Genomic DNA, 25593 nt, shown 5'->3' on the forward strand with positions numbered 1-25593 from the left:
GACCTGAAAACCTGTCATCATCTCCAGGTCTCCAGTAGATCCCCTTGGCCTCCTTTAGCTAGAGCCCCTCCAAACCCCACACTCCTCTCCAGAGTCCAAAGACCACATCTGAAGTCCCCAAGTAATTCCCACTAGTCCCTGGTCATGTGACAGCCAGCTTTGTGACTTCACTAAAAGCTATCTTGTGACAAGCTTGGGCCTGGTGAAGTAGGAGCTGGGCAGAGGGACACCCCTCAAGGAACATCAGATGACTTTTCATGGAGAGACACCCCTCCCTGAGGGAATGAAGAGAAATTGCCTCACAGTAAGAGCCCAGGAACCCTCTACACTTAAAAACACCTCTCCTTGATGACTTCGGCTCCCAGGCCCGAGTGGGTTCTCCTGGTTAGATCTGGCAATACCTCTCGAAGGTCCAGGCCTATCGCAGCCAGGTTTGGGCAGGGGCAGGAGGTGGTTACTCCAGGTGGTGGTTGTGGGTCTCTGACCTTTGAATTAGGTGTCAAGCAGCCTCCTCCCACTAGACAAGGCCATTCTTCTCTAGGCTTTTCTACGCGAAAGAACTGATAGAGCGGGCAGCTTTGTGTGACCCGAGTCTTCATCAGGGTCAGCCTTAGCAGTCCCCAGAGTACCTTCTTACAAACAGGCATTGTCAAAAATCCAAGGACTTTTCTCTCCAACGCCGCCTCCACTGTTGTTTTCTTCCCAGAAAGATTTACGAATCCAGAAACCTGAGGCCAAAGAGGCTGGGCATGCTTTCTCCTTACCTCCCCTGCACCTGTTCCTCTAACCTCTAACTCTCACCTGGAGCCAAGCCTCTGGGAAGGGCAGGGCCCTGTGAGTCAGCAGGTGTAACTGGTAGCTAGACTGGAGATTGGACAGGTCCTGGGGTTACCGAGAGGGCAGAGTTTGGTCCTCCTCTTGCTAAAGCCCTCTTCGTGCTGGGCAGGTCCACTGTGAGCATCCACTGGCCCTCTTCTTTGGTCTCTGCTTTGATTGTGACATCATCATCCTGCCAGAGGACCCTAGGGAAGGAAGCAAATGTGCTCTGGGCAAGAGTTTGCGATGCTTCATCCCAGCAGGAGGCAGGGTCGATGGTTGGTTTGGGGATGGTGACATGTCTGGTTTTGTATCCTAGGGGCTCCTTGCCTTGAAAACCTTCACCCTTGAGTAGCAGTAGCCCTTGCAGGCACGAGGAGGCCCAGGAGCAGATCCTCTTAAATCCATCCTCTGACCCATTCAGTTTTCAATTCTGGGCTGAGACAGAGCGTGGACAGCTGGTCTCTGAGAGTGGCAACTCCACTACTTCCCAAGGCTTCTGAAACTGTGTTATCTCAGGATTTGTTTTTTGATAAGAAGCTCATTTCACATTTAAGTGAGGAAAGCCCGAGCTCTTCCAGCATGCAGTATTGGAGGGAGGGATAAACCAGCCAGGGCTGGAGAAGTCCCGAAGAACTGCAATGGGGACAAGCCATGGACAAATAATAATCAAAACAGGAAGAGCCAGCACTCCGCTAGTACTTCTGTGTGCCAGGCCCCAACTAAGCATTATCACATTTAACCCCCATAACAATGTTAGAAAGAAGGCATATCATTTCCATTTTCCAGCCAGGGAAACTGAAGCTCAGAGAGGTGAAGTAATTAGACAAAAGTCCCACAGCTGCTGAATGGAAGCACTGGTTTTAGCAGGGGGGTCTGTTCGCCTCCAAAGCTGGACTCAACTGCTGAGTGACCCGTCTCCTGCAAACTCTTCCCAATAAAGAGGGAAAATTATTTCTCATGCCTGACCATTAGCGACAGGGGTAAAAAGAGAAAGGTAAAAGGGAAGAATTTGAGCCCGCTATCACCCAGATCATCAGCTTTTGGATAACGGAGCCTTTACTGTTTGGTCTGTTTAATCTTTAATGAGACCGATTGGGAGGCAGCTGTTCTGATTTGCGTCTAACTATTTTGCAGATGATACAAATGAGGCCCTGGGGGCCGCAGGATGGGAGTCTTTGGGGTCTGAGACTGAGCGGTGGTTCTGAGGTGGGGTTGCCAGATAAAATATGACCAGTTCGATTTTAATTTCAGATAAATGGCAATTTTTTTTAATGTAGGTATGCCTTAAATATTGTATGGGGCTCTGCTGGGGGCTCCTCGCTTTGGCTCAGGCCGGGAGTGGCTACTTCATTCCCCACTTGAGCCTCAGGCTCCTCTATGAAGTTATACCTATGGGAGCATGAAGTGGGGACTGCCTTCCAGCTGCTGCGGCCACTGGACAAGGTGTGGGCTTAAATTGTTGTCTTTGCGAAGCCTCAGTTTCTCCCTCTGTCAAACAAGACTGGTGGACAAAGATGTAGTCATGGGAGTGGGTGACTTGCACAGCTCTTGGGCAGTGAGACCTGTGTTCCATTTTTCGAGGAGGCTGTAGGGGCTCCCAGGGAGGGGGAGGGCACTGAATGAATGATTGGAATTCCTTCTTTGTCCGGGCCAGGGTCCTCAGAGCCTGGCGGTGCTGAGCCTCTCCTTGGTGGCGCCTGTGACCCCGGACACTTGTAGTAGCAGTCTTGTTCAGCCAGCAGAGTGGGAGTAGATGTGGGACAGCTGACCTGGCCCCCTCGCCCTAGGAGGAGGCACAGGGATCGTGGTGGCACCAGGATAGGGATGGGTTGGTGAGAGCACCTGGGTCAGGTGAGCCGGGAAGTAGATGATGGGAGGGAAGGGGTAGTGGAAGGGTGAAGAGGGGGAGGAGGGAAGAGAGAATTTGGTGCTATCAAATTTCTTACCCATGGCATGGGTACTCACACCCAGGGCATGGCCCTGCTCGCGGGCGAGGGCAGGTAGAACATATCTAAGTTTGTGGTCTTGGTGCTGGGGCCAGGGCTGGACTGCTCTTGCCCTATCTCTGCCACTGGGCAGCCCTGAAAGCACCACTCCTGGCACTTTTAGATGGTAGCTGCTGCTTTCTGAGGCACACATGGGGGTGTGCACAGGCAGAATGTGGGGTGGGGGGGCAGAGTCCTGAGATGCTCTTCTAAAGAGGCCAAGGAATCTCTGACGATTCAGAAGCAATGTGCCAGGCCAAGCTGATGTGTGGGTCTGGATTTTCTGTGGCTTTGTGCTTGTGTATACTTTGGAAAATGTTGGCTGTGCCAATGCATAGGTGTGTATGCTTGTATATTTGTCATGCATGGCAATCCTGTGAAAGGTGTTAGTGAGCATGCTTGGAATGTGTGTGCAGCCCAGAAAACCCTTCCTAGAGTTGGGGTATAGGAGTGCCTGCGGGTGTGTGGCTGTGTGTGTGTGTGTGTGTGTGCGGTGGGGGCGGGGATGTTAGCGGGGGTAGAGGGGCTGTAGGTGTTACAGAGTAGAGATTCTGGAGTGAGCAGCTTCTAGATAAGCCCTGTGTAGCTAGCTTCTGCTCTGCTTCCCCAGCCTCCTGGGCCCTGGTTTCTCCAAAGCCCCTCACTCCTATTACTGACCTAGGGCCCCAGGCTGGGTTCCTGAAGGGGAGCAGTGCCATCTGGTGGCAGGCTGAGGCTGTGCCGGGAACAGGTGAGTTAGTCCTGGGTTCTCACAAGGACTCTGCCTTTCAGGACCCCACTCAGTGGGGAAGTCACCACTGCACTGGATAGACCATGGACAGAGGGATGGTAGTTAAGGCTTGAATATTCCTTCTTTATGCATTTTGGGTTCATGGCCCAAGGTGGCACCGCAGGACAGTCAGTTGAAGGACTGATGGAGGACAGGCATGGCAAAGTTATGAGCCCGGCCTCTGGATCCACATACCTGGGCCCCAATTCTTGGGCCACCTTTCTATGCCCAGATTTCTCATCTGTACAGGTGGCTGACTGTATCTACCCTGTGCGGCGGTAGTGACGGTTATATAAAAGAGTGTGGGTAAAACCCTTCGCTCAGATCTGAGCCTGCTGTAATGCCAACAGAAATGATAGTGGCCATTATTGACATAGGCAGAGTTCCAGAAGCACAGAGAAGAAAGCTGTGTCGTGGCAGTTGAAAGGGTTGCAAAGAGGTGACATGTCTGTGGCACTGCCACCCCATATTCTAGAATTTTGTGCCTGAGCAGCTGCTCCAAGTTACACACTTAAGTGAAATGGATGTTCCTCTTTTGGAAAGAGAGTACGGGTCCAATCCAGAGCAGAATCAAGAGACCCAGCATTCGGGTTCTGGTTAGCTACCTATTAGCTGTGGAACCTAAGCATGGCAGCAGGTTTGCTGTGTCCCGTGTTCCCCATGTGTAACAGTCAGCTCTGAGGACTTTGTAGCAATGCACAGACACTCGCTTAGGACTCCCAGAGATAAAGGCTGGGGAGGATCTTGTAAGGGAGAGATTCTGCTCTGTGTGGAGTCACATTTATCTTTCATGTCTCCACAAAGGGATCCTTTGTGGGGTCCGTGTCAGGAGTCTTTCTGGTTCTGCTGCTAATTGGTTGTGTGATGTTAGGTGTCACTCACTCTGGGCCTCCCTCTTCTCAGCTGCGAAACAGAGGAATTAGATGACCTCTGGGGTCAGCCCTGCCTTAATATACGGCCTTTGAATTTTTTCCTTTTCTCTGCTTCATATATAGTACCCAGGGATATTTATTGATCTTACAGGCAAGATCTTGAACAGAAAGACAAAGGAAAACCAGAGGCTTCTTTTTAATGAGTGCTGTGATTTCTTATATGCTTGTGGAAAATGCTTTCTTAGGTCCTGATATGTTCAAGCAATAATGAGAGAAAAAACAAAGGCTTTTTTTCTCTGTCACACAGGGTATATTAAGGTGCTGAGAAGGTATCAAGCGCCTACAGTACTGGATTGGACTGCAGGCGCTCTGATCGTAGTCTTCACTTTTTGCTTCCGCCTTCTGAGGCAGCCAATGAGTCCACAGCAGTTTGCGTTACGCTTGAAAACCTACAAATCCCAGAACTCAATGCGCAGGAGCAAAGTGCTCATGCGCCAATTAAATCTGGCGGGCCCGCCCCTAGAAGCGGAACTTCATTTCCCAGGAGGCTCTAGGGCACGTCCATATTCCTCCGCTCGCGCTGGCGTTCTCCTCCCGCCTCCTGCTAGCGAGCCTCGCGCCAAATCGGGGCGCGCGCGCGGGGCACGTAGCACGCGAGTGACGCATAATATGTGGGCCGCCCTGGAGCCGTGGTCGCGCTGTGTGTGAGTGAGGGAGAGTGAGTGCGGGTCCTGAGGCGGTGTGTGTGAACTGTGGCCGCTGGCGGGGTCAGGGGGGAGCGGCGGAGCCGCCCGGGAAGGTGAGTGGGAAAGGGAGGAGGACGAGTCTCTGCGAAGGGCGCGAGGAGACAAGGCGCGCGGCCTGGCAGGCGGGAGAGTGGGCGCCGGGCTGGGGGAGGGGCAGCACCTGCCCGGGCCGCCGGCGGGGAGGGGGCGGGCCGGCCGGGCCGCCGGGGAGGCTGGGCCCGAGGCCTGACAGGACCTTTCCTTCTCCAGATTCTTGGCTCGGGGGCGGGGCCTGCACATTCTTCCTCCCGTCCGCAAAAGAAGCTTCCTGAGAGTAACTCTTCCGCCCTAAGTGGGGGGCAAGAGTGTGCCCTCCCTTACCTGTAGTAGGGGCCCCTCTCATCCTCCTTTGCACCTTTTTCCTCCCAGTCCCAGTTCCGTACGGACTGGGGCGGGGAGGGGGGGCTCCATCTTTCGTGCGGTACAGCGGCCCCCTTCCAAGACTGTCTCCGCCTCCAGTCACCTGGGCGGGCTTTCCCTTCTCCTCGGCCTCGTGCTGCCTCCCCCTGCACCCGCTTGGCTCTCTGGCGGAGAGGGGGCGGAGCTTTCCGGGCACTCCTCCCACCCCCCTGGTGGAGGGGAGGGGTGGACAGAGGTGTTCGGGGACTGCGGCGGGGAACCAAACCTCCGAGTGCCCGCCGAGCTGCTCAGGAGCTTGCTTCTGTGGGTTATAGTCGTTTTCAGCTGGGGTGTCAGAGGCGTTTGTTTAACTCCCTCTTCCTAGACGGTTTTCTCATTGCAGTATTAGCGCTGGGGCTCTGCATGTGTTCAAGTAGTTTTGGAATGTCCGTGGTAGTTCTTTTTGAGTCCAAAATGATTCATTTCTGTCCCCATCACGTTGGCCTGAGTTTTTCTTCACTCTGTTTTCAGTGAAGCCTTTTAATTAGTGTACACGTTTTAGTTACTAATTTGTGTGAGCATCTTCCTGTTCTAAACGCTTTATTAACGTAGGAGAGGTACATGGGCAGTGTCGTTCTGTAATTTTCTTTTTCCAGTTTACTGGAGTTTACTTTTAAGGTTTGTGTAAGTTTATACGTTTAGACAATTTAAGAATCAATTTGGTGTTTTTCTGCTTGATACTTTAAGGATTTGGGTTTTGTATATGGCAGTTATTCATTATCCATTTTCAAGTGGTGATAAATTTTTGGATGTTAAGGAGATAAAATAACAGAATTTGGGGAATATAAAGGAAATCGAAATCTCTTGAGTAGTTCCTGAGTACAGTGTTTTACTGTTCTACCTGTTATACAGTTGTTAAATTTTATAGAGGAGGAATCTGGTAGAATGAACCACATGTTAGCTCGAAGTGATTGAAATTGGTTTATTACCAATTTTCTTATGTTGTTTTTGTAAAGGAGATGGTTATGGACAGTAATAGGAAATTGTTATAAATGATCTCATATTTCGTACTCATTATGGGATAAATTTTACTTGGATTTTTTTCCCCTGGTTTTTTGGTTTTGTTTTGCTTTTAAATGAGGAAAAATGCTTTCAAACATTTCAGGATTGTAACCCGATGAGAGCTGCCCTTTACGTGGATTTCATTTTCGGATTCGGGACAGTTTCTGACGAATAGGCCATTCAGTATTATGTATTAGAAGAGGACAAATTTTATGGTTTAATTAAAAAGTTACAAAAGGTTATAAAATATTTGAAAAAAATGGTAGAGCTAGAGTAATAACTGATGAAAAATCTTCTACTTTTATACTTTAGTTACTGACACAAATGTAGTAGATATTTTCTTATGTATTCTTCCAAGGATATTTTATTCTAGGGACACACATACTTTGTTTTCCTTGCTTGACAATATATTTGAGTTGGTCCAAACTAGGAAAGGAAATGCTTCTTAATTTTTTCCAACTTTTTATTATGAAAAATTTTTAATGTTAAAAAATTGAAAGAATAGTAAAATTACCCTTGTTTATACATCCAAATCCAACAGTTAATGTCTTGCCATGTTTTCTTTATACATGGGTGCGGTGTGTATTTATTTTTTTGGAGCTATTTGAAAATAAGTTGGAGACACATTACCCTGAAATACTTGGTAGCCATCCTTAAGGATGAGAACATTGTACATATTTTTTGTAGGGCTTTATATTCCATCATAGGGACAGTATTATTATTTAATTCTCACAACAACCATTTCCATTCTACAGATAAGGAAATTGAGATTTGGAGAAGTTAAATAACTTGATCATGATCTCACAGGTTTGTCCATAGAGTTGAGATACAAATGCTTGAAATCCTTTTCTTCCAAGTAACAATTAATTGGTCTTGGGGGCCTCTATGAGCCCATTTATCTTCATCTGTTAAAAAAAAAAGAAAAAGGGAAGGATGGTTGTGAAAATTCGAAAGTGTGAGTTAGCCAAATATCTGTCCCATACTAATAGTCATCAGTTGGTTGCTGTTGTGTTACTATCAGACAGGCCATCAGTTCTGCATACAACTTAACTCTTTTTAAAACATGGTGAATTGAGTAATGTACCTTCACTGTCTTGTATATAACAGGATGACTGAACCTTTTACATTGTACAGTAAGTCTTTCAGGCATAATTATTCAGAAATTTTGAAAATACCAGAAGTATATGTCTAAATTGAACTCTAAAATTTTAGTATTTTAATGCCCTTGAGTTGTATTTTCTTTAAGCTTTGCTTTTATGTTTTTCACTAGTTTTCCAAAAGATTTTTCCTTCTGGAACTTTTTTCCCATTAAAACAATTGTAAAATTCACATACTATAAATTAACCATTAACTATTTTAAAGTGTAGTGGTCAGCGGCATTTGGTAGATTAACAGCATTGTGCAACCATCACCTTATTAAGTTCCATTTCCATCACCCCAAAAGGAAACCCCGTACCCAATAAGGAGCCATTTCCAATTCGCTTTCCCCCCAAGTCCTTGGCAACCACTAGGCAGCATTCTGTATATGGATTTGCCTATTCTGGATGTTTCATATAAATAGAATCACACAATATGTGATCTTTTGTATCTAGCTGCTTTTACTTAGCATATTGTTTTCAAGGTTCATCCATAGTTGTAACATGTATCACTACTTCATTCCTTTCTATTGCTGAATAATATTGCATTGTATGAATATCATTACATTTCATTTATCCATTCACTCACTGATAGACTTTGGGGTTGTTACCACCTTTTGGCTGTTGTCAATATGCTACCTTGAGCATTTGTGTACAGCTATTCGATTGAATATTTGTTTTCAGTTTTTTTGGATACATTTGTTAGAGTGGAATTGCTGGGTCATGTGGCAATTCTATGTTATGTTTTTTTAAAAGCTTTGAAGAGCCACCAAACTTTTTTCCGTATTTGCTGTACCATTTTACATTCCCACCTGCAGCATATGTTTGTTTCTCTACCTCCTTGCCAATGCTTGTTATATTCTGATTTTTTTGGGTGTGGTCATCCTAGTAGGTGGTATTGCATTGTGCTTTTGAGTGTCATTTCTCTAATGGCTAATGAGGTTGAGCATCTTTCATGGGCTAGTTGGCCATTTGTGTATCTTGTTTGGAGAAATGTTTTTTTCAAGTCCTTTGCCAATTTTTTTTTTTTTTTTTTAGGCGAGGCAGCCCTTGGTCACCTCACAGATTGCAAGGACCTTGTCAGCTTACAATCCCTTTTTTGTTTTTTATGCCTACAGCAAGCACTTGGTCTTCCTTTCTGGTCTCCTATCCAAGTACTAACCAGTCCTGACTCTGCTTAGCTTCCGAGATCAGACGGGATGGAGCTTGTTCAGAGTAGCTTGGCTGTAGACCCTTTGCCAATTTTTGAATCAGGCTTTTTTTGGTTGAGTTGTAGGAATTCTTTATATATTCTGGATACTAGATCTTTATTAGATACGATTTGCAAATATTGTCTCTTTCTGTGGATTGTTCACTTAATACTGTCCTTTGCACAAATTTTTTAAATTTCGAAGTTGTTTATTCTTTTGTTGCTTAAGCTTTTGGTGTCATAAATAAAAACCCCTTACTAATTTCAAGATCATGAAGATTTTCCCGTGTTTACTTCTTAAGAGTTTTATAGTTTAAGCTCTTATGTTTAGATCTTGGATCCATTTTGAGTTAATTTGAGGCAAGAATTTAACATCATTCTTTTTCATGTGGCTATCCAGTTGTCTTTGCACAATTTGTTGAGGGATTATTAGTCTTCTAATAGTCTTTCAACAAATTCTTTCCCTGTTGATGGTCTTGGCACAGTTTTCGAAAATTAATTGACCATAAATGTGAGATTTTATTTTTGGACTCTCAGTTCTGTTGCATTGGTATACAGGTCTTTCCACACTGTTTTGATTACTGTAGCTTTGTAGCAAGTTTTGAAATCAGAAATATGAATTCTCCCAACTTTTTCAAGATTATTTTGGTTATTTAGGGTCCCTTGCAATTGCATGTGAATTTCAGGATCAACATTTCTATTTTTGCAAACAGTCAGTAGGATTTTGATAAGGATTGCACTGACTCTTGGCCACTTTGGAGAGTATTGCCATGTTAACATTATTAAGTCTTCTAATCCATGAACATAAGATATTTTTCCATTTCTTTAGGCCGTCTCTAATTTATTCCAGCAGTGTTTTATAGTTTTCAGTGTGTAAGTCTTGTGCCTTTTTGGGTTAAATTTTCCCTTAATATTTTATTTTTGGTATTGTTATAAATTAAATTTTTTTTATTTCATATTTGGATTTTTTATTGCTAGTATTTAGCCATACAACTAAGTTTTGTGTTGATGCTGTACCCTGTAGCTTTGCTAATTTGTTTATTAACTAATACTTTTTTTTTTAAAGTGGATTCTTTAGGATTTTCTTTATAGAAGATCATGCCATCTGTGAATAAATGATAATTTTATGTTTTCCTTTTCAACATGGACGCCTTTTTTTCTTTTTCCTGACTAATTGCTCTGGCTAGAACTCCAGTACAATGTTTAATATAAATGGCGAAAGTGGGAATCCTTGTTTATGATTTTAGGGGGAAAGCTTTCAGTCGTTCGCCATTGGGTATAATGTTTGCTGTGGTTTTTTTTTTTAATACCCTTTACCATGTTGAGGAAGTTCTCTTCTGTTGCCAGTTTGAGTGTTTTCATCACAAACGGGTGTTAGATTTTGTCAGATGCTTTCTCTGTATCAATCAGATGATCATTTTTTTCCTCCTTCATCCTGTTGATGTTGGGTATATTATACTAATTGATTTTTGTGCGTCGAACCATCTTTGCAGTTCTGGCATAAACCCCACTTGGTCATGATGTACAATTTTTATATGCTGCTGTATTCAGCTTGCCAGTATTTTGTTGAGGAAATTTGCATCTATGCTCATAAAGTATATTGGTTTTCAGTTTTTTTTGTGTGTGTGATGTTTTATCTGGCTTTGATATAGGGGTAATGCTGGCTTTGTGGAATAATTTAGGAAGTGTCCCTCCTGTTCTATTTTTTGGAAGAATTTGAGGATTGATGTTAATTCTTTTGTAAATGTTTGGTTATTATTGCTACACTCTATCTACCCTGGCTAGTACTTCTCAAGATTGTCAAGGTATGAAAAACAAGGAGAGACTCAAAAACTGATAGAACAGGACAGTAGAGAAACATGACAGCTAAGTGCAATGTATTATTCTGGATGAGACCTTGGAACAGAAGGACATGAATGGAAGAACTAGTGAAATCTGAATCGAGTCTGGAGTTTAGTTAATAGTCATATACCAATGTTGAGTTTCTTACTTTTGACACTGTACCACTATAAAATAGGATGGTAACATTAGGGGAAACGGAACTGGGTGAGGGGTATATGGGAATTCTACCTTTGTAAACTTTTGTAAATCTAAAATTAGTCGAAGTAAGAAATTTATTTTTAAAAGTGGATGTATAATTAGTAGTCATAGTCAGAAATACAGCCTGGATTTTCCTAAGGTCAGCAGTCCATATTAGTCAGACCTGCAGCTTTTCCTTTTTGTAACTTTGGTTACAAAGTCTGAAAATGTGGATTTCTCTCTGCAGAAAAGAAGCCTTTTAATTTAAATTTGTTTTTGGAAATACTTGTTCTCCTTTGGAGTTATGGATAGCCTAGTGACATGAATCACTGCTATTAGAATTTTCTCTATTAAAACACAAACATTTACATTTTAGAGTCATTGGTGTCATCTTTTACATGTGTCTTTGGGTCTTATAGTAGGTATCTTTTGAAGAGTGAACATTAATCCTAGATGAGCTAGTAATCCTTTTCTGGTGTGAAACTTTTTGTAGAACAGTTGCTATTTCAGTGAAAATACATATTTTACAGGGCAGGGTCTGACATTTTGATCATAAAGCTACTTTGGCAAAAAAGTTGATCTATAAACCTCCAAAACATTTGGGTCTCATATATCCCTTTTGGAGCCTCTTTACGTGTATTTCTCATGTGGCTTCTCCAAAGCCTGCCTCACCTCCTTGTCCTTTTACACCCCTGGGCTGACCACCCAACCCAGCAACTCCTCCTCCTTCCAGGAAATTGGCTGTGAGAGATCAGGGTTTATAACACTCTTTCCCAACTTTAGTGTTGGTAATGATACTATGTTAAGACTTAACAGGAACGTGTTGTTTATCTTTCTGTAGATCTTTTCCCCAAAGACTTGGAAGAGCAAAAATATTTGTCGGAGTTGTTTTTGCTACATTTTGTATTTTAAAAAATGTAGCCTCAAAGTTTTGGACCTCAGAGATCTAGACCTAGGATTATTCTATGTATGGCATATAGGTGTGTGCATTTTTGAGGGGGCGAGAGGGAGCATACCTTCTGTCTGATTCTCGTAGAGGTTCCTGATCGTAGAAAGTTTAAGAATCACAATTTCAGTCCGGTTTCCTGTCTCATTTGACATTCAGTAAATAGGTTGAGAGAGGTGACAGCACTTGATCATCATGACCTGATGAGTATTCAGGCTCCTAAACCCAGGTTTCTCACTATACCACAAATTAGAGTCCAAGGGTTAAGTTTTCCTTGCTTTTAATTATTTCCTGTGTTGCTCACCCCTCATCTTTCCCATCCTCACTTTTCTTTTTGTAGGAAGTATGTCAGGTTTACTTGTCTGTTTTCACTTATTGGGTTTTTTCGTTTGTTTGTTTTTGCTTCCTTAGGCCAAGCCATGACTGCAGTAGCGGTACATGTGGACTCCAAAGCTGAGCTCACTACCCTGTTGGAGCAGTGGGAAAAGGAACATGGCAGTGGGCAGGACATGGTACCTATCCTTACCAGGTACGAACAATTAAGTTTTTTGTAAAAATTAGTTTTAACAGAAGGAAAAGTTGGAGAACAATGTAGGAACATTTGGCCTTCACTGTGAATTTGAAATCCATATTTTTCCCTTTTAGAACTAGTCTTTATTTCCCTACTACTTGAAGCTTTTTAAATTTCTTGCCTTTCCTCTCAGACCCTTTGTCCTCATTCTCCGTAGATTTTTCTCCTGCCTGCGTTTCGACCCCAGGGCTTTGTTTGTGGCTCTCTTCTCTCTTCACTCTAAATATTCTACCTAGATAGCTTTATCCCTGCCCACGGTTTAAAACATTACTCTGTTAACTTTCAAATCTCTATTTCTACTTCAGACCCCTCTTTAAAATTTCAAATCTGTTTCTCAGCTGTTTGTTTTACACATCTTTACCCGGATATTCCACAGACACCTTAAATGTACCATGTCCAAAATAGAGCTTACTGCCTTCATCCTACTTTCTTCCTCATTCACAGCTGTGCTTCTGTACCCCTTGCCTTGGTGTAAATGGTTTTAAATTAAAAACTTGAAAACCATCTTCCTCAGTGTATTTATTTAGTCATTGAGCCCTGATGCTCTGCTTCTTCCTCTTCCCCATCTCCACTACTATCTCATAAGGTATCGATCTTTTCTTGACTGGCCCATTAGGCGGTGTGCATTATCCCTCTGTCTCCAGCTTACTCTCTGAAAGATTCATCTTTCTCATACACAAATGTGATTGTCATACCTCTGCTCATGATTCTTCTCTGGTTCCCTTTTTCCTATGGAATAAAATGTAAAATTTTTGGACTGGTCTGTGAGGCTGGTTATGATTTGGCCCCTACACTCTTTTTCTGCCTCATAGTGTTGCTCTCCTTCAGTAAGGAATAGTACCAGATTTTCTAACGTCTGTGTGCCTTTATGCTTGCTGTTTCTTTGGCCTGAAATGCCTTTTCTTTGTCTGCCTGGCAAGCTCTAGTCTTTTCAAGAAGCGGTCCAAGAATCTAGTCTTTAAAACCTTTTCTGACTTTGATGTCCCCGAGTAGGTTTAGACACTCCTTTAAAAGAAAAAGGTTTTACTACTCCTATCATTCATACATGTATGATACGCCCATTTTAACTTTTACTACATTGTGCTGTAGTTATGTTTTTACATGTCTCCTCACTAAATTGTAAACTTTTTAAAGGCAAGTAAGTGTTGTACCTTTTTATTGGTATCTTTAAATACAATGACTTGTACACTGTCTAGTACATAGTAATTGTGTGGGACGTAATTTTATTGAGTGAATGTATTAAGGAAGAGAGAAAGTAAGAAAAGACCAGGGAGGAGGGATGCTTATGTTTCTTCTAGGCAGATGGTCACTGGAACATGGGAATCTTTAACATCGAATTTTAATTTCATAGTGAAAAAAGCTTTTTGTTTATGCAATGATCTTTTCTTTAGGGATAAAGAACTGATCTTAGGAGCATTTAAACAGGGATAAATGCTTTTTTTCATAACTGCTCTTGAAAACATGGGGAACAGTTTTGTTTTGTTTTTTTGGGACAGAATTATTGCTAACTGGTGCAAAGAGAGTTTTCATTTGTAGAGGCATTGGAGATTAAGGACTAGTCATTAGATACTTGAAATACAGCCACAGTGAATTAAAGAATCTAAGTATTGTGCAGTTAACATGTGGATTATTGACTGAAAAGAGAGTCTTAAATGGGGATCATAATGTTAGCGGTGGATTTACTTAATTGCTTAAAAATATTTATTGAGCACGTATAGTAAAAATACTCATGTTTTATTTTTAAGGCAATTTCACGTTTATTATATTTGACTGTCATCTTTGTCACTGCTAAGATATTCATCAATGCAAAGCCTAAAATAGAGGGCCCTGTGTTCAAGGAGCTAACCTTGTGGGAGGCAACTGATGAATAAGAAACAGTGCAGAATAGCACAAAATAATATATAATGAAGTGTTAAATCTAGCAGTGTGTCTCAAATATTGTAGAGGTTATGAGAATAGAAAAAACTTGAATGAGTCAGTTTTTTTTAATTCAACCAATATTTGAAGACCGTTTGTGTGTCATAACTATGAGACACATCTCTGAACCTCAACTTCATTTGTCAATAAAAGTATCACTGAGAATTACAATGTTAAGAAAGCCATCCTCAGAGCTCCCTGGAAAAGACTGCACAGCCAGGCAGTGGAAAGCTGAGTTAGAATCCTGGGTTTTAACTCCCAATTCCAGTGGGCTTTCCAGTACAAGAGGTAAAGTTTCCTTGAAACAAAGACTTGAATGGTGGTAGAATAGAGCTTAGTGAAAAGCAGGGAAATAAGGTTTTCTACGAAAGTGAAAACTATGACAGAAAAAGACATTGAGGAGAGAAGGAATTGGGGCATGTTTTTGTAGCAGCGAGGAAATGCCCTCCACCCTCCGCCCCTGAATGGAGGGTGAATGTCAGGTAGGAATGGAAAATAAAGTTGTGAGAAAAAGAAGAATGGCTGTCTGGGGACAGTGGAGGGGTTCCGGTGGGGGAGAGAATGGTACAGGCAAAGGCAACAGCATACAGTAAGGCCTTGAAGCAGGTGTGAACTTGGACTCTGAAGAGCAGAGAAGGCTATGTGACTGAAACTTAATGAAAGAGGGTTGGAGGAGTAGAAGTGGTTAGAAATGCAGACAGAATCCAGATTGTTGTAAGACATGGTAGTACTTGGGTTTAATTATGTAGTAAGTCATTGGAAGTTGGAGAATGAATTGTCAGGTCAAGCACAGAAGCAAGAAGTAAGGAGACCAATGAAAAGCTATTGCTAGTAGTCCAGCCAGTTCATGATGATGGTCTGGATAAGGATAGGAATAGTCAAGATTTAGAGAAATAATTAAAGTCAGGAGATATTTTGTAGTTAGAGCTAATGGGAATTGTGAGAGATGAGAAAAGGTTTTAATGATGACTCCTAGGTTTTGGCTTTTGATGATAATGCTAGTTTTTGAGACAGAAAAGGGGAGAGAAGATTAAGTTTGGGAGTGGAAATCGATTTATGAGATAGTTGTTTACACCTCTATGTTCATCGGGAAAATATCCTTTTTCTAACTATTTGCTTTTATTTTACACCTTGACTGCTGAATTGACTATTGTAGGTGGTGGTTTTTATATGCTTGTCTAGAGTTGACCCTGTCTTTCCTTGTGCTAGGATGTCTGAATTGATTGAAAAAGAAACTGAAGAATATCGTAAGGGGGATCCAGACCCATTTGATGATCGACATCCTGGTGAGACCTATATTTTCTTTAGCCTGGCTCTGCTTTTCTTACAGAAGAAACTTGCTTAATAGAAAATTTTTCCATTGAAATAGCATCTTTCATGTTAAGTTTTAAGACAGTATTTGTTAAAATATTGCTCAAGGTGGGGGCAGTGAGGAAAATTGAAATATACTTGTAATATTTACAGATAAATAGAACATAACTAACTTAAAGGAACTAAATTATATAGGTATAACTTATTGATTTATTTGGTATGTTTACAAAGACTTAAAAAGAAAAATGTAATTTTTTTCTGTCTTTTAAACCATAAGCATTATCCTCTGTGCCTTCATCTTTCTCACAGTGATAATCATTCTTTTACTGATGGGGAAATGTAGTTGAGACTGCATTCAGTGCCTTGCTCTTAATTAGGAAGTTGATACTTGGAACCTTGAATACTAGACTTCCTGATGTCTGCTTTAGCATATCAATAACTAAAGTATGCCATCTCGTGTTAATTTGGTTTTATTTTGGGCTAATTTAATTAGATCCATGACAACCCAGCCTTCTTTGGCATGGAATTTGCTGTAATGTAGAACTACATGGGACTTGAGACTTTGCCATTTTATGTTCTAAGGTAGATTACCAGTGGGCAAGGCTTAAGTCATGTATGGGCCCATATTGCACATAAACTTTCTCTAAAGCCAAAAGCAGTCCTTTGTGGAGAAAAGAGTTGAGATTTTGTATGTAGAGAGAGAGAGTAAGAATGAGTGGGAGTTACAAAAATAAGGACATTGCATATCTACTGGAACGTTCTAGGGTTTATTTCGTAGACATTTGTTCTCAAATGTAAGTTAGGCATTTCAGATTGAGTGTCCAATTGTTTATGTGATGTTACCTGCTGCTCTTGTCCTGGACATCCCCACTTACGACTTCCGTGGACTTCTCTGTTTAACCCACATCTTCAGTAAGGCAATCGGAATATGCAGTATGAAAGTGAATGTGAAATAAGACTTTTAGTAGCATTATGAAAAGAAAAGAGAGATGATTATGCTTAGTGATATCGTCTTAGAAATGATGAAATAATAATGAGGTAGAAGGGAGAGAGAGGGACAGATATGCTTTTTTTCGGTAGAAATTTAAAGATAGTTTTTTCCTCCTCAACCTCTTATATTAAACAATATTTGTCATTAGGTATAATTTCTAGTAATAAAAATAAGGGTCTCATTTTCATCATTTATAAATATAGAAAGCTGGTAATTTGAGGTCTTGTTTTTATGATACCATTCTCTTTTTATTTGTGAATTACTTTGGGAAGCTACAGCTTGATAAAAACTTCATATCAGCAGCTTACATCTTCATCCTAAATGGTATCCTTTGACTAAATTTGCCACTCTGTTTTGAAAGGAAAATTAAAATAGATGATATGTTTTAAAAACAAACCAATAATTCTCCCAACCTTTAACCAACTCTTTTACCTTTAGGCTGTGTGTTGAGTAGATCCTAGGTCCCTGGTCTCCTTTCTTTCCCTAGTAGCTCTGGAAATTAAGATGGCCAAGGTTACTGTATCTTTAGAGTTGATTGCTTAGTGAGATTCCCCCACCCCAGCCCAGGGTGTCATTACAGGTTTGAGCACACATGTCTGCTGCTGTTGGCATTGTGGTGGAAAGGGAGATTGGATTTGGAGTCTGTCTTTTCCAGGCTACTCATCAAAGGAAGTTGTGCTTTGTACCTTTCTGTGGCTGGGAAGTCAGGGGTCTTCTTTCTCTTAGGCTCATTTTTTTTGTAGACCTTGTATATATTTAATGATGCTGGCCTAGGCCTAGTGCTCATTTATTTAATTCAGCATTGCTGTGTAGGCAATATGCTGGAAGATGGAAAGATTACAGAGCAGTATCACGTTTTTATATTGTCACAAATTTAAAGAATGGTAAGACATTAATTCATCAAAAGGCTCTTTTCTTTGTTTCTGCTCAGTTTTGCAGGCATTTTAATAGTACTCATAACAACCTGGATGCCTTTGCAAAGGTCTAAGTTGCTTGACTGGGATGACTTACTCATTCCTTTGTTCCTCTTCTTTTGGTAGGTCGAGCTGATCCAGAGTGTATGCTGGGCCACTTGCTGAGAATACTCTTCAAGAATGATGATTTCATGAATGCAGTAGGTTTGCTTCTTTCTTTTATCCAGATTTTCATCAGCAGAAGTAGTACTTTACTGTATTTTATAAATAGTTTGCTTTCTCCTGAGGCCTTGACAAATTTGTGAACAGAGTGGATAAACTATTTTCGATGTTGGCTCAATGAAATAAGAGTGATCATGGACCTTTCTTACCAAAGTCTAAGGTGTTTTCTCAGGATGTGTACTTTGTTCAGTTGAATATTGGTGAGGGCCCCAAGGCATCTGCTCATCCTTGGGCAAGGTGATTTTGAGTTTAGGAATCTAGGAATCTTTTTGGGTTCCTTGGTAGAAAAATAAGTGTGATGTATGCGACATGATTCTGCACTGATGCTGGTGTGTGCATGGGGCATGTGAGAGGCGAGAAAGGTGCCTTCTCTGAGGGCTGTTGAGTAAATGAGGGGGGGAATCTACATATACACACCCTTGTTCACAGCTCCGAGACACAGTAATTGTCAAGTAAATTGTGGCCGTTTTTGGAGACTTGGTTTTGGAGGCGGAATGACATGCTTGAGAGCATGGGCTTTGAAGAGGAGGTCCATGTTTGGAGTTTTAGATGCGGCTCCATTACTTACTGACAGGTTGACCTTTAGACCAAGTGTTATTTTTCTCATCTGTAGAGTAGGGTTGATCATTCTTACCTTAAAATGTTTTTATGATCCTTGAATGAAATTAAGCATGAAAGGTGGTTAGCACAGTACCTAGTACATGATGGCTCAGTAAGTATTAGCTATTACTATGTTTTATTCTAACTCTCCAATTTATTTCTCTATCACCAGTGTATCTTTTCAGCTTTAGGTCATTTCCACCTGCTTTCTAGATATTCCCACCTAGATATTCCCCATGGGCACCTTGATTTCCATGTGTCTAGTTGTTTGCTCCATAATCTGTTTTTCTTGTTCTCTAGTTCAGTAATGGTGTCCTTGCCTAGCTAGCTAGACATTGTCCTTTATTCCCGCAAATTCTCTAATGAACTTAATAGGTCTTAGTGTTGCCTCCCCCTTAATCTTCACAAATCTCTCCACTTCTTTCTGCCCTTGTTGGCAGACCTTAGTTTAGCCCCTACAGTAGCCTTTTAACTGGTTTCTCTTCTTGTCCTCCTCTGACCCATTCTTCACTTTATATCCTAGAATTCTCTCTCAAATGCAGAAAGTTATCACAGCACTCTCTTGTTTAAAATCTAGTGGTTTCCTATTTCCCTCAAGATAAATCTTAAATTTTTTATTTTTTAAATTACTTTTTATTATTTATTTATTTTAAAAAATTTTTTATGCCTACAGCACCCGGTCTTCCTAGGTGGTCTCCCATCCAAGTACTAACCAGGCCCGACCCTGCTTAGCTTCTGAGATCAGATGGGATTGGGCATGTTCAAGGTGGCATGGCCATAGACAAATCTTAAATTTTTTAGTTTGGTCTCTGGTCTTTGTTCTCTCAATTTTCAGTTCTTTCCCTTTGGCCCTCCTCTCCTCCTCACTCCTTCTTAGCTATTCCTGCTTGTCCTTTACATTCTGACTTGGAATCCTTTCCTCTCTAAAGCCTTTTCTGATTCCTCCACAGGGCTCGTATAGCCTCCTACAGGCTTCCATAGCACTCTATACTTATGATGTTTATTTGTTTTCCCAACTGTCACCTCTGTTGGATTATGACCCCGTTGATGGTGGGACTGTCTTAAGTCACAGTTGTATACCCAGCACAGAACGCAGTGCCACTTAGTAGTAGAGAATCATTAAATATTCGAGTGTCCAAAGGAAAGTTTAATTAGTATGTTTATATATTATATATACACATATATATAAATACACAAAATTTAACTTTTTCATTATCATTGTCAAGAATCTGGATGGGGGGTGCTTATCTTTCTCTGCTTTATCTTTCTGAAAAAAAATGTATGTGATTATGGGGGGTGATTTCTTTGCGATAGACCTTGAGCTTTAATTTCAATAGTTGCCGAGTTGTTTTGGTAGGATTTGACTTTAAAGCTGCAGGAGAAATTATATTGATGTCATCATGGCTCAGCAGGGTCATGACTATAATAATTAAAGGTTTAATTAGTAATTGTTAGGGACAATCTTCTTTAATATACCTCAGGAAAATGACGAGAATATATTAAGGATTTGTTATACTTTACTAATTTGACTGGGTTGGGTTTCGGACAAAAAGTATTCCTTTTCTTTATAGCTGGTGAACGCATATGTGATGACAAGCCGAGAGCCCCCTTTAAACACTGCAGCTTGCAGACTTCTTCTGGACATCATGCCAGGGCTGGAAACTGCTGTTGTTTTTCAAGAAAAGGTACTTACTAAATAGAGTCATCATTTTATTTTTTAATTGAATGGTGATCTGTTTGATTTGTCTTTGTTAAAATAATTGTTATAGTTTTTTCTGATTACAATAGTTATGTTATATGTTAATATATAAAAGAAATCAGAAAGCAAGATAGTAAGAAAAATTTTAAAATAGCTATTTTAATGAGTACTTGCTGCTTTGGGCATATACTATTTTTAAAAAATCTTAAGATCTATATGTTTTAAGAATGAGTTTATGGCCTTATCCAAACTCTTATTCTTGATGATGAGTGGTCTTCCCCAGTGATGAAGGACTTTCTACTCTGAGGAAGCACATCCTATTTTTGGTGGCATTTAATATTAATATTTGAAGATCTTTTTGTGCTGTGTTTTATGCTAGGTGCTGGGAATATTTTTCTTAGCAGAATGGGAGCTTATATTCATGAGTTGGGAAGGCAGACACATATAGACTGATCATTTCAAATAAGGATAAGTGTTATGAAGTCTAGAAAATGGTAATTTGATAGCGACTGTGTATGTATTCTTCAACTGTCAAAAAATTAGTTGCTAATTCTTAAAAGTAATACAGATGTTTTGTCTCTTAGCATTAAGAATTCGCAGCATGAATTGTCTATGCCACCAAACTTTCTTTGTTTCTAAAGATATTAAAAATGTAATCTTCTGAGACAACTTGCAAGTCAGTGTAGTTCAATGTATAAACCAAATGAAAGATCTGGAAATAGATTTTCATTTAACCCTTAAGAAAATTTTATTACAGAATTATGCCACATAAAGTATTTTAAAGACTAACATTGTAAGTAATACTATAATTTACAGTATTGTATACAGATTAGATTTTAAAATCTCCAATTAGCTACTTATGTGGGAGACCAAAAAAAATCTATGTCCTTGTCAAAAATATTTTAATACGAAATTCTTTCGAAAATCAGAATGGCAGACGAAGAATTTATAGCAATGTATTTGTATAGGCAAGATTTATAGAAGATCACAGATTCTTTTACTGTGCTTTTAAAAAATTTCCTGGTTGTCCTTGTAGGAAAATCATCTCTGGTTCTTTATAATTTTGTCATATATTTAGAATTTAGTGAACACCCTTTGGATGTGAGAAACACTAAGAGATATTTTGAATAATAAAGCTTTCTGCAAGAAGTTGTTTCTTAATCATTCATTTCTGCTAAGTTGGGAGAAGTGAATTGTTCAAGGATAATCATGTATAAATTTGGAAATAACAGTCTATGGCCGTGCTACCCTAAACAAGCCCTATCCCATCTGATCTCGGAAACAAAGCAGGGTCGGGCCTGGTTAGTACTTGGATGGGAGACCACCTAGGAAGACCAGGTGCTATAGGCGTAAAAAAAAAAAAAAGATTGTGAGCTGACAAGGTCCTTGCAATCTGTAGGTCAACCAAGGGTTGCCTCGCCTAAAAAAAAAATTGGAAATAACATATTGCTTTGAATCCAGCATCTTAGAGCACAGATTATAAACCTCTTTGACATTGTAAGACCTTAATGTTGGATTACATGATGATCTTTACTCGTCAGAAGTATCCTATGCAATTTTTTTGGTGTGAATCAATTTTTCACTTAAAAAAACCAATTATATTAAAGCTTGTAAATTAATGTTAGAAACCATTATTTCTGGACAGATTGGTTGCTGGTCTTTCACAAAGCTACGATTAACACTCATTGCTTTAGAGCATTGTTTTTCAAACTGAACCACAGTAATGTGTTTTACATTGCAACCCAATCCATACATAATATGTATGAAAAAGAAGTTTCTTGAACATTGCTTACCCTTTGTGCAATACATTCTGATATTTTCATTTCTTTATTTTCTAGAGCTGGTTGCAAATCACTAAGCTGTGATTCTGTTCTAGCGACTGTTTAAAAAATTGCTAATTTGTACCTTCAGAGGTACTGAAATCGCTTTAAATTATATTTTTATTTAGAAATTACCTTGGCTCTTAGTTTCTTCATTATATGAAGTGTGTTATAGAACTGAGTACTTAAATGTTGTTTATGTATTAGGTTTTTCATACTCTTTGTCAGTATATGTTCTTAATTCAGTCAGATCAGGACCTTTAGGGACTTATTCTTTAAGAGTATTGCTTTAATATTTTTCTCTTTGAGGCTGTCTTAAGTTATTGGAGGTAGGAGGGATAAAATCAGAATAAAATCTCAGATAGTGAAATCTTTGAGTGAGCATTTCCCAGATTTCATACTCTGGGACATTAAGATTCCCCTAAAATGTTAGTAGATGTTTTATGGCAAAGTGTCCATGGGGTCATTTAGGTTGATGACTACCGTTTATTGAGGGCCATTCCTGTGCTAAGCATTTGATTTGCATCGTGTCACTTAATCTTATAATATCCCATGAGATAGGAGGAAAACCATGAGAAGCTGAGAGAAAAATGGTTTCAAGAAAGAGGAGAAGGAGACCTAAATCTATCAAGATAACTGATCAGGATAACTTGTAAACTCTCCTGTTGCAGACACACACAAATTCTGGGTAAACTATAATAAACTCTTAGAGAAATCCCTGTGTGCCAGAAATGGAGAGAACTGTAAAACTGAAGTGGTAATTGAGGACAGGAGACAAAAGATTGAGTGAGGAGTGGAACTAAGACTCTGACCATTGTTTCAACCTGGGACTCCTAAAGGATCTTCATCGAAACAGTGGAAAAGAAGAATATCTGCTTACTGCTACGGGGAGATGACAGGTTTCTCAGTCTCTGACTCGACTCTAAGGGGTGGGTAGATAAGTCTCCTCTGAGAGACTCTGGGCATGGGCCCTATTTGGGTATATGTTTGAAATTTCTACTGTATGATTAGGAACCCCAAGGTCAAGAAATTAACAAAAATTGTTGTGGACCTTGAGCCCTTGAGTATCTGGCAAAAGCAAATGTAAACCTACTCTGAGCCGGAGGTGTGGGGGAGGGGTGAAGTATAGGGGAAGTGGGGCTCTCATAATTCAGGCCACAGGGCATTCTCACAGACAAAGCAATTTCCACAAAAAGTGAGTTCACAAAAGTTATGAAATACACCAGGAAATAATCCTCCCTGATGAGTCAGCAGTTACAATAAATAGAATTAAATAGAACACTTATCTGGAAGACATTAGAAAGTGCCTATTAAATGATTGGATGTTTCCTCTTAGAATTTTTCATTACAAGTATATAGAGATGCAACTCATTTTTGTGTATTGATTTTATAACCTGCAACTCTGCTGAATTCATTTATTAGCTCTAACTGTTTTGTTTGTTTAGAATCTTTATAGAGTTTTCTATGTATAAGGTCATGTCAGCTACAAATATAGATAATTTTATTCCTTTTCAACCTAGGTGCCTGTAATTTCTTTTTCTTGCCTAATCGTTCTGACTAGAACTTCCAGTACTATGTTGAATAGAAGTGGTGAAAGCAGACATCCTTATTTTGTTCTTGATATTAGGGGAAAACTTGTCAGTCTTTTACCATTTAGTATATTAGCCGTAGGTTTTTCATAGTTGGTCTTTATTATATTGAGGAAGTTAACTTCTATTCCTAGTTTGTCTTTTAATAAAAGGGGGTTTACTTTTATTTTATTTTGCTGGGGGTTGACTTAAAAAAAAATTTTTTTTTGCATCAATTGAAGTCATCATGTGGTTTTCTATTCACAATAATTTCACACTGATTCTGTTAACGTAGTGTATGTAATGTAGTGATTGATTTTTGTTTGTTGAATCATATTTGCATTCCTGGATAAATCTACTTGGCTGTGGTATGTATTCTTACTGTGATTCAGTAAGAATTCAGTTTGTTAGTATTTTATTGAGGATATTTGCCTCACTATTCATAAAGAATACTGATCTGTAGTTTTCTTACAGTGTCTCTGTCTGGCTTTGGTATCAGGGTAATGCTGGCGTCATAGAATAAGTTTGGAAGCATTCCCTTCTCATTAATTTTTTGGAAGAGTTTGAGGATTGGTGTTAATTCTTTAAATGTTTGGTAGAATTCACCAGTGAAGTCATCTGGTCCTGGGCTTTTCTGTTTTGAAAGGTTTTTGATTACTGACTCAGTCTTCTTACTAGCATAGTTACAGGTTTTTTCAATTTTTCTGTTTATGAATCAGTTTTGGTAGATTATGTTTTTAGGAATTTGTTTCACTTAAGTCATTCAATTTGTTGGTGTACAATTGTTCATAGTCTCTTATTTTTATTTCTGTAAAATTGGTAGTAATGTCTCATCTTTTATTTTTGATTCTAGTAATTTTGAGTCTCTTGGTCAGTCTAAAGGTTGTCAATTTTATGGGTCTTTTCAAAGAAACAATTTTTGGTTTCATTAATTTTCTTTATTTTTATATTCACTAATTTATCTTCACTCTGATCTTTATTATTTCTTTACTTGGGCTAGTTTTGGGTTTTGTTTACTCTTCTAGTTCCATAGACTGTTATTGAGTTGAGGTCTTCTTTTTGTCCTTTTTCCTTTTGCATTTTATTTTATTATTAGTTACAAGTATATAGTACGTTGGTTAGATATTTATATCATTTATGAAATGGTCCCCCTGATTATTATCCATCTGGCTTTACACCTAGCTATTACATTGTTGGCGAGTGCATTCCCGGTGCTTTACTCTGCATCCCTGTGACCATTTCTCAACTACTAATTTGTACTTCTTTAACCCGTCACCCCTTTCTCCCAGTCCCCCAACACCCCTTTCCTCTGGCAGTCACCAGATTGTCCTGTGTATTTGCAAGTCCGTTTTTGATTAGTTTATTCTTTTTGTTCGTTAGATTCCGCATATAAATAAAATCACGTGGTATTTATCTTTCTGACTTATTTCGATCGGCATAGTAATGGCTAGGTTCATCCATGTTGTTGCAAATGGTAGGATTTATTTATTTATTTTTATGACTGAGTAATATTCCATTATATATATGAACCATAGCCTCTTTATCCAGTCTGTTGGTGGGCATTTAGATTGCTTCTATATCATGACTATTGTGGACAGCACCGCCATCAACATAAGGGTGCATAGATCTTTATGAATTAGTGTTTTGGTTTTCTTTGGATAAATACCCAGTAGTGCAATTGCTGGGTCAAAAGGTAGATCCATTTTTAATTTTTTGAGGAGCCTCCAGACTGTTTTCCATAGTGGCTGCACCTATTTGCAATTCCACCAACAGTATAGAAGTCTCCTTTTTCTCCACATCCTCACCAATACTTATTTTTTGACTTATTGATGAGAGCCATTCTGACAGGTGATGATACCTCATTGTGGTTTTAATTTGCATTTCTCTGATTAGTGATCTTGAGCATCTTTTCACATGTCTATTGGCCGTTTGTATTTCCTCTTTGGAGAAACATCTATTTAGATCTTCTACCCATTTTTAAATTGAAATTTTGTTGTTGTTGAGTTATATGAGTTCTTTATATATTTTGGATATTAATCTCTTATCAGATGTATCATAG

General features: G+C 39.8%; 1 protein-coding gene, 1 long non-coding RNA gene and 2 pseudogenes across 5 annotated transcripts in view; 2 read left to right on the forward strand and 2 right to left on the reverse strand.

The window, feature by feature from the left end:
- Positions 1-4623: 4623 nt before the first annotated feature.
- LOC111742746 lies at positions 4624-8752 on the reverse strand. Its single transcript, XR_002781455.1, has 2 exons — positions 5552-8752; positions 4624-4894 (listed from the first exon to the last, which is right to left on the reverse strand). It is a non-coding gene; the product is annotated as an uncharacterized LOC111742746 (long non-coding RNA).
- The window catches only part of DCAF1 (DDB1 and CUL4 associated factor 1), a 61909-nt gene continuing 41337 nt past the window's right edge, over positions 5022-25593 (forward strand). For 2 of the 4 annotated variants that reach the window (XM_011364676.2, XM_011364674.2), the window contains exons 1-5: positions 5030-5244; positions 12333-12450; positions 15619-15695; positions 17752-17825; positions 20019-20132. In XM_011364676.2, coding sequence (XP_011362978.1) covers positions 12341-12450; positions 15619-15695; positions 17752-17825; positions 20019-20132 — 375 coding nt within the window. In that variant the 5' untranslated portion in view covers positions 5030-5244; positions 12333-12340. Of the gene's footprint in view, positions 5245-12332; positions 12451-15618; positions 15696-17751; positions 17826-20018; positions 20133-25593 lie in introns of all 4 variants that reach the window. The other 2 variants (XM_011364675.2, XM_011364677.2) reach the window with 2 other exon arrangements.
- Positions 19112-19230, reverse strand: LOC111742750 (annotated as a pseudogene).
- On the forward strand, positions 21378-21496 carry LOC111742757 (annotated as a pseudogene).

Source organism: Pteropus vampyrus, unplaced genomic scaffold (assembly GCF_000151845.1).
Source record: "Pteropus vampyrus isolate Shadow unplaced genomic scaffold, Pvam_2.0 Scaffold100, whole genome shotgun sequence".
Taxonomy (NCBI): domain Eukaryota; kingdom Metazoa; phylum Chordata; class Mammalia; order Chiroptera; family Pteropodidae; genus Pteropus; species Pteropus vampyrus.